The sequence below is a fragment of the Mizuhopecten yessoensis genome, unplaced genomic scaffold, assembly GCF_002113885.1.
Source record: "Mizuhopecten yessoensis strain PY_sf001 unplaced genomic scaffold, ASM211388v2 scaffold4947, whole genome shotgun sequence".
NCBI lineage: Eukaryota > Metazoa > Mollusca > Bivalvia > Pectinida > Pectinidae > Mizuhopecten > Mizuhopecten yessoensis.
The window spans coordinates 1094265-1103480 of NW_018405801.1; the positions used below are offsets into that span (position 1 = coordinate 1094265).

A 9216-nucleotide genomic window follows, 5' to 3' on the forward strand; every position below is an offset into this window, starting at 1 on the left:
ATTAATACGCGACACCTTAACAAGTATATCAATTATTATATTATATTGTAGGATAAAATTAGTTCACATGCATTTTAGTATGAATCTTCATCGATAGGTTGAACATTTCTAATTTTGCAATGGTGAGATCTGTGTGGACAAATTGGAACCAAATGGGAGATTTTGGATGAATACATAACTCATATTTCGAAAGATGTAAAGTTGGTTTATGCAAAAGTGGATTTCTGTTGGATTAAACTTTGTTTTATTCAAATTTTGTTTGACAATACATCGAAACACATGTTTTATAAAACAGAAAAGGAAACAAAAAAAGTATCGTGACACTTATGTAAATTTGGATATCTGTTGACATCAGCTCAAAACCAAACGGTACATAAAAACAACAAAATATAAACTGTCCAAGAAAGCACTGGGATCACGTGTTTGGTTTTAAACCAATCCAGGAAGGTATGACATAATCATTTCTGTTAAATCTACGATGGTCCTTAGGAATCCAATCGTAGTATATTACTGTTCCGTTGTTAAGAAACCCCGACCACCAACCAAACATCCCGACAGAGGTAATCACGTGATCTGTCATAGTTAAAATTGCCATATCTTCATATCTGTCATTGAAACCGGAAAATACCGCTTTTCCATTACCATTCATTATATGATCTTTACACCACTTTCGGTCTTCTTCAATCGGTGACATTGCAACGATGAAAAGAACATTCTGATATTTATTAAGAAAATACTGTTTTGCTCTATCGAAGTATTCTTTCTTAGGAACAACAAGGTGTTCTCTAACGAAATCCCCCCGACGAACATGTATTCCTACAGTTGTAACAGTTTTATTCGGAAACATACTTAGACCAAGTCCTTGTTAAGTCTTTCTAACTTTAGTTCGTATCGATTGCTTGAATACAAATTGTTACTTGATATCAGCAAACGAACGTTTAAAATATTTCCAAGACTGTAAATATCCTTTTATACGGTACACAGTATGTTTCATGGAGAAATTAAACTTTTCATGTATTCTTGGGAATTTTTCCTGTATAAATTGTGCATCGTCTGAACAATTACAAGTGCTTAAGTATTGCACAGGTATATTCTCAAATCCTTCATATAATTCATTCCTTCGAGACACTACAACTGTGAAGTTATGATCGAACGCGATGCCATACGTTGATGCATATATAAACATTATATTCCCGAGCCGTCCTTCAAAGTTTGGACATAGATAACGTTTTTTATCCACAGAAATAGCACTTCCAAATGTTACACACTTATCTGAATAGTTTGTACAAGTTAACGTCGTCCCTGTTCCTCTGTTTGAGATATTACTTTCTCTGTGTAGATAAGGAATCTTTAAGGCCAGGTATTGTGGTTCTGTGACCATAACTACTTTGAAGCTGTATATGATGAAGCTGGATGTAAACAAAAGTGTCACCAATATGACACATCGTAGGTTTGGCAGTGTTAAGTCTGAAACAAAAGAAAAGCATTACAAATTAAATCATATTACAGGATATTTTCTTAATCTACTTATATTTTGGGTTATTTGACGCTTGGAGTAAATGAGCCAAAATTAAACAGAGCAAAATCATGGTTTACTATCTACGCTAGACCTGCCTTTTCTACTACCACCACTACTACTACTACCAATATTACTTAATCGAAGAATATAAACTCCAGACATGTAATGTAATCTTATGTTTCTTGAATAAAATCTACATAATCTATGATAAAAACCATTACCGAGTTAAGGGATATTTTTATACGGATGTAGTTTGATTTTCGCCTTGGTGAAAGAGCCAAAAGTAAACACTATAAAATATTACGATGACGAAAACTTAACATTGCAACATCCAGATTTCGATAAATAGTTTTCCTTCGCAAGCTTATTTTATCTCTGTGAGCTACATTATCCCCACCTTAGCACAACGTACAACCTATAAAACACACTTAAAAAGACATATATGTTCCTGTTCAGCCAGGCGAAACGAAACACTGAAAGGCTGTGTCACGTGGAGTCTAACACATTTCTAAAGTAAAGTAAATGCATGGCTAGATGGTCGAGTCTTGACGCTATGGTAACTCAGGTTGTAAGCAAATATCTGGGTAAACAAAAGCTACATATGGTCGAGTGCCGACACCTGGAGCTCTGCACAATTATGGACCTGTTAGAATGTGACATGTATGTGAACATGGTGCCTCCCACTTCTGCATTTATTTTATTTTTAAATGTTCCTATGACTTGCTTATCTTGAAGGTTATGTAGATGGCGCCAACATTTCTCAAAAACGACTTATGATCATAAAAGTTAGAATTCAGACATTTCTCTGTACATGAGGTCTTTTCGGTTGATGGACCCCGAGTACATAATTTTCTTGTTGAGAAGTCACGTGTAAAAGTATTGAAACCTACAGTCAATCCGTTGTTGTTAATAATCGTTGATTTATAACAAAAACTTATGTAATCGGTGGAATTAAACTGACTGATAAAGGGAGGTGAAGATATAAATATATGCATGGTATACTCCATCAAAATATTGAATTTTAGAACTCAAATATAAAGTTGATTCCAATCAAATGATGAAATAAAGAAAAAAGATTGTTAGCTTCTAAAGTAAACTGATGACAATGCAGTAGGAAGAAGATTTTTTAAGTGGCTCGGTATTATTAAAAGTAATTTGACAGGCCCTGAGCTTACTTATATATATTTAAGCATTACACGAAGAAATTGCGTTCATAGAAATGTGAACGCAGTTTGATCAGCATCATTTTGAAGCTTCTCCTCTCGCCTCAAATAACATGGAAACAACATAAGACAATCGTTAGAAGTAAGTATTTGGGTGACGTTGGACTGTTCCAGAAATATCGTTTGCACTCACGACACAGACACTTCACTATCGAAAATAAAAGGTAATACTTGTATTTAGGTCAATTATAATAACTAACAATTTAGAATATAAATCTTAGGATTGAAGGAGTTCGTTCAATGTTCATGGCAGTATTGTTTTGTTTTTGTTTCCACTTTTTATTTTATGTGTGAATTTGATATGAGTCTGAGAAAATACTAGCCATTTTCTACCGAGTAGAAATTACCTTCAGCTCATTCGGTCGAGAGTAAGACTAGTAAAACAGAGGTCATGGGTTGGACTCCTAGTGGAGACATTGAAAAAATAATGACCTCTGTTACGTTGGCGGCAACGTAGGGACCCAGGAAATATTGACATAAAATCCTCAGTGATACTTTCACCAGAATAGCCATGATCCCTGGACAACTAGTGACGAGTTCGTTCCTGGAGGAGGAGAATTATGTCACCCTGATAAAATACCAGCCGGTACCTGCCGACTCTGCAAGAGAACATTTCTCTAAAACTCATTCGTTTCAGTGTAAGACTAGTAGACCACGCTATTGACGTTTATTGGAAACCATCATGACATGAATAATCAAAGAACATTTGATAAAGCCCGCTATGTAGCAAGAGTAATCCACAGTACAACATACAATCAATATAATGTTGTTGCTAATTTTTAGGAGAATAAACAAGAACATATGTCAATAAAGAAAACCACTCCTTTTACGCCATCATGTTACTGTTGCGAAGGAACATTCATAAACTTTCTTTGTCACGAAGGGGTTCTAATAAACGTCCTTTTGTCCAACCACCTCAATACAAAAATGCAAAGGAATAAAGGGACTGACGAAAATGTGTGGAACAAGTACCTTCAGCTTAACGCTATTATGAAAAAGACACTGTGTAAGCGTTAACAATTTCTTTCGTAATATGGAAATATCGTGTCCTAAGTAGTTTGTGGATGGTACATTTAATCTGCAAATGTGATCCCTGTCACTCTGGTAAAAAAAACTTCTTCCAACTGATTATTTTGGGTTGGGGAATTTCTTTTAACTCAATCGGCGTCAGAAAATACTACAGACAACCGGGTGAGATCCTTAACGGAGATACTAAAATATCAATTACCACGGTCACATACAACTGTACCTGTCGCATTGAGCCGCGAAAAAGACTATAACGACTATGGTTAACGGTTACATAATTTCTTACCTGTTCGCTTACCTGTAGGCACTACTACTACTACTACTACTACTGCCATGCCACTACTACTACTTCTACTACTACTACTACTACTACTACTACTATTACTACTCCTACTACTGCCACTACTACTACTGCTACTACTTCTACTACCACAACCACCACCACCACCCCCACCTCCTCCACCACCACCACCACGACCACCACTACTACGACTACTACTAGTACTACTACTACTACTCATACAACTGTACCTGTCGCATTGACCCGCGAAAAAGACTATAACGACTTTGGTTAACGGTTACATAATTTCTTACCTCTTCGCTTACCTGTAGGCACGACTACTACGACTACTACTACTACGATACTACTACTACTACTCATACAACTGTACCTGTCGCATTGACCCGCGAAAAAGACTATAACGACTATGGGTAACGGTTACATAATTTCTTCCCTGTTCGCTTACCTGTAGGCACTACTACTACTACTCATACAACTGTACCTGTCGCATTGAGCCGCGAAAAAGACTATAACGACTTTGGTTAACGGTTACATATTTTCTTTCCTGTTCGCTTTCCTGTAGGCACTACTACTGCTACTACTTCTACTACCACAACCACCACCACCACCACGACCACCACTACTACGACTACTACTACTACGACTACCACCACCACCACCACCCCCACCCCCCCCCCCACCCCCACCCTATTTGCCATGACAGTGGGTTGCACACCCATGCGTCCTTCGTATTGATAGATTCCTTAGACCACTACTATACTACTACTACCACCACTACCACCACCACCACCCCCACCTCCTCCACCACCACCACCACGACCACCACTACTACGACTACTACTACTACTCCTCTACTACTACTACCACCACTACCACCACCACCACCCCCCCCACCACCACCTCCACTACTACTACTACAGTACTACTACTACTACATGAGAATGACCAAGGATTACTGTATCTGTTACTTAAGCACTACTACTACTACAGTACTACTACTACTACTCATACAACTGTACCTGTCGCATTGACCCGCGAAAAAGACTATAACGTCTATGGTTAACGGTTACATATTTTCTTTCCTGTTCGCTTTCCTGTAGGCACTGCTACTACTACTGCCATGCCTCTACTACTTCTTCTACTACCACCACCACCACCCCCACCCCCCCCCCCCCCACCCCCACCACCACCACCACCCCCACCTCCTCCACCACCACCACCACAACCACAACAACTACTACCACTACTACAACTACTACTACTACTTTTACTACTACTACTATTCCTACTACTACTACTACTACTACTACTACTCTACTACTACTACTACATGTGAATGTCCAAGGATTACTGTATCTGTTACTTAAGCAATGCATGTTTTAGCAAATATTGTTATGGTCCTATAACACAGATTGATCTTGATGACAAACTTAATAAAGCCCGGAAGGGCTTTATGTAAGTTTGTCAGCAATAGAAATGTGTGCTATAGGACCATAAGAAAATACGTAAAATATTCATTATTTATATTTACATTTTGATAAAGTAGTTATGCTTTATTTAGTTATTTCGAACAGTTTTTGAACCGCAAATCAAGTGTTCACAATAATGAAATCGATGACGTCACAATAGAGATTGATGACGTGACAATAGAAAAAAGGTTGTTATAGTCTTATAACAACACTTGCCATATCAATGCATTGCAATGGAAGGATGCAGAGCAAATGTAAATATTGATCTTTAAGGAGCCATCGCATGTGTCTTACGCTCATCGTCCATAGATTAAAGGAAAATTATATGGTGACGGGAGGATTTTCTGAAGACAGCAACATTATTTGCCATGACAGTGGGTTGCACACCCATGCGTCCTTCGTATTGATAGATTCCTTAGACCACCACATCTGAAGAAAACTCCCTTATTATTCAGGAGTCCCCTTTTTTGTGACCTAATGTGTATATTAAGTGTAATACTGCAGGTATATTTCCCCCGAAACCTTCACTGACGGTCGATCATTAGGTCTCCACACAAATATTACTCATGCTGCACAGTCTGTGGCCATGTTTTATAAATATAAAATATGATCAAAAGAAATGCCGGAGAAAGATAATGAGCTCAGGCTAAAGCGACCTTCGTTTATAATTTATTTCAGCGTTGTCTTGACGTTGTTAAATCTCACGTACTTGATGACTTATTGATTTTTTCAACAGTAAAACCTTTGTTAGCACGGGATGGACATGTTGATATCGAATAACCCTGAATAACACATGAGTTCAGGTAAATGGAAACGCAGAACATCAGCTTCAATTTAGTGTTCGATACTGTTGTGTCTTCCACAGGTAAGCATATGTGCGCCTACTTATACCTTGGTTTTCAATCTCATTCTACCATTAAATACGGTAATAGTTTATACGTTTGATGAAAATCACTATTAATCAAAAGACGAATAAATACATCTGTAATACTAAGCACCGTAAATTGTTGAACATTTCATTATAAACGGTTCATAAAAGTGTGTTACTATGTGTTAACTGTTTAATGGATATGAACGTCTTCAACTTTGCTGGTAGACTGTCATTCCCGGGAATGCCCATAAAAGTGGCCTTTATTCTGACATAGTTGATAGGATACCAGTTTAAGCATTACTTATCTGTTGCAGCCAATAGTTGGAAATCCGTAACAACATAAAGAAGCTATATGTCCCCCGTTTTCTATCTACATATGTTTCGGACACGTTTTACATGGAGTTTTCGTTCTTTTGACCATTATTAACACTCTAGGGTCGTGAATGCACTTAATGGCCATGTGGTACAGTGATGTGGTCACTTAATTTGGCTTATTGAATCCTTGAACAAAATATTCAAATAGGTGCTTCCTTTTTTACGTGTTTCTAGTGAGTAACAATCTAAATCTACTGATCGAAATGTAATGTTATAGAGCGATTTCCAAGTACCCATTAATATGTAACAATGTATGGTGATATCGATAAAGACTGTGTCTGTAGTCTTAGAAATAGAAAAAGTACCTACATAACATTTATGATTCTAATTCACATTATCGTGCATTTTGGACGATGCCATTACCTATCCAAGGAAGTGAAAAATTAAACATTCCAGCTGAAATGTAGAATAGCATTGCTAGAAATAAAGGAAATATGATCTATGAAGTATTAATTTGACGAATACTACATCAGTGAAAATGTTCGCTATATGGTTTTAAAACACAGCTGTGATGTCATCTATTGTTATTTGCGTACTATATCCAACAGAATTCATAGGCATCACCTGTAGCTGTCCAATTAGTTACCTGTAGCTGTCCAATTAGTTACCTGTAGCTGTCCAATAAGTACACAAAAGAATCCACTTATCGGACGGCTACAGGTAACATATTGGACGGCTACAGGTAACATATTGGACGGCTACAGGTAACATATTGGACAGCTACATGTAACATATTGGACAGCTACAGGTAACTTATTGGACAGCTACAGGTAACATATTGGACAGCTACAGGTAACGTATTGGACAGCTTAACATATTGGACAGCTACAGGTAACATATTGGACAGCTACAGGTAACATATTCGACAGCTACAGGTAACATATTCGACAGCTACAGGTAACATATTCGACAGCTACAGGTAACATATTCGACAGCTACAGGTAACATATTGGACAGTATATATCCGGTATTTATATTCCCATAGTCAGATTTCCCATGCACTATATTTTTTCCTTGAAAGAAGGTTTAAATCACGGAACACTCTTTTTTACATGAAACACCATATAGATGAATACATATCCAAACACTTTACTGAGAGACACATTTCTAGCATTAATTGTAATTTCCTTTGAATTCGTAATGTTGGCAATAACACTTTGGAGTTGAGGGCACTTGAAATCTTGCGTTTTTTCCCACAATTTATGTGCACACTATTTCTTTCGTATCATCCCTTGAGATATTCATGTACAATCCCAGATATAAAGCTGTGATATATCTTTGATGAAAATATTTTTGAGGTGGTGTTGAAATCTTGAATTTTCTCACTTTATTTGTGTGGTTTAAATCTTTCATTTCATTCTATCACATATATAATCCCAGAAATATACTGTAATCACTTTCTTCAATAGATCAATCACATTATCTGAATTTAATCCATTTCAATACTGAATGGTGATGCTCAAAATGTACTGCACAGGAACTGTGTTGGGAACGCACCTTCACTGTTGGACGACATTGTTAAAATGAGACTAAATTCTACTCGGGCATATTTCACACAACTGTAGTGCATGCACTTGTACAAAAACATGCAAAGTATGCTAAAGGACACCACTGCCCTTTATTGTAACAATAGCGTTCGTGGTTGATTGCACATACTGAACAGAACGCAAAGAGGATGTGTGTTTTAAGCAAGATATAAGCCTCAAACTGTATATTATGTAAAATATTGGACAGCAATATTTTACATAATAGACAGTTCGAGGCTTATATCCTTCACATATTAGCGTTGAGCATAAATATCAAAACGCAAATAAATAAAAAAAAAAGTTATTTAGATTATGGATGAATAGAATATAAAGAAGCATGACAAACGAGGGATATCTAAACCGGGAACAGTTTAAAGTGCGACAACGCGAACATTCAACTTTTGCATTATATTTATGAGCGTAAACCAAAATCATCACAAAATTTCGGGATCGTTATATATTTTTCTTAATGCTATAAAAAGGCCAAATACTGTACAGTTATCAGAATCGTTCAACACGAAGGTAATGAAAACCTAAAAGAAAACTATGTTAATTAATAATTGTTATTAATAAAGGAGTCAACAACTACCCGAGTTGGTAAATCATGTTCTTTAGATACTTGATGTTCAACAGAAAGGACTTTGGCGTTATTGGTAATATTTGGCCTCATAAAAAGCAAACAATTACACTTGAACATCATATTGTTTAATTCGGGCGTACGTAGATGCCCTACCATAGCAACAAAAGTGCGTTGCTATGCGGAAAAATACATTATCTGGTGTTTTGGACAGTTAGCATGCACAATTGGAAGCCTGCGCATGTGACAAACAATTTCTTTCTACGAATGAACTCTAGTGTGACAATGATTAAGTATGTCTTATATGTATTTGTTGCATGCTGAGGCTT

The 9216-nt window shown here is 36.9% G+C and overlaps 1 protein-coding gene across 1 annotated transcript; it reads right to left on the bottom strand.

The window, feature by feature from the left end:
* Nucleotides 1–822: 822 nt before the first annotated feature.
* On the bottom strand, nucleotides 823–8323 carry LOC110450055. The gene is made up of 2 exons (XM_021497287.1): nucleotides 8282–8323; nucleotides 823–1467 (listed from the first exon to the last, which is right to left on the bottom strand). The coding sequence occupies exons 1-2, from the start codon at nucleotides 8298–8300 to the stop codon at nucleotides 914–916; spliced, it is 573 nt and encodes a 190-aa protein (XP_021352962.1). The 5' UTR covers nucleotides 8301–8323; the 3' UTR covers nucleotides 823–913.
* Nucleotides 8324–9216: the final 893 nt, after the last annotated feature.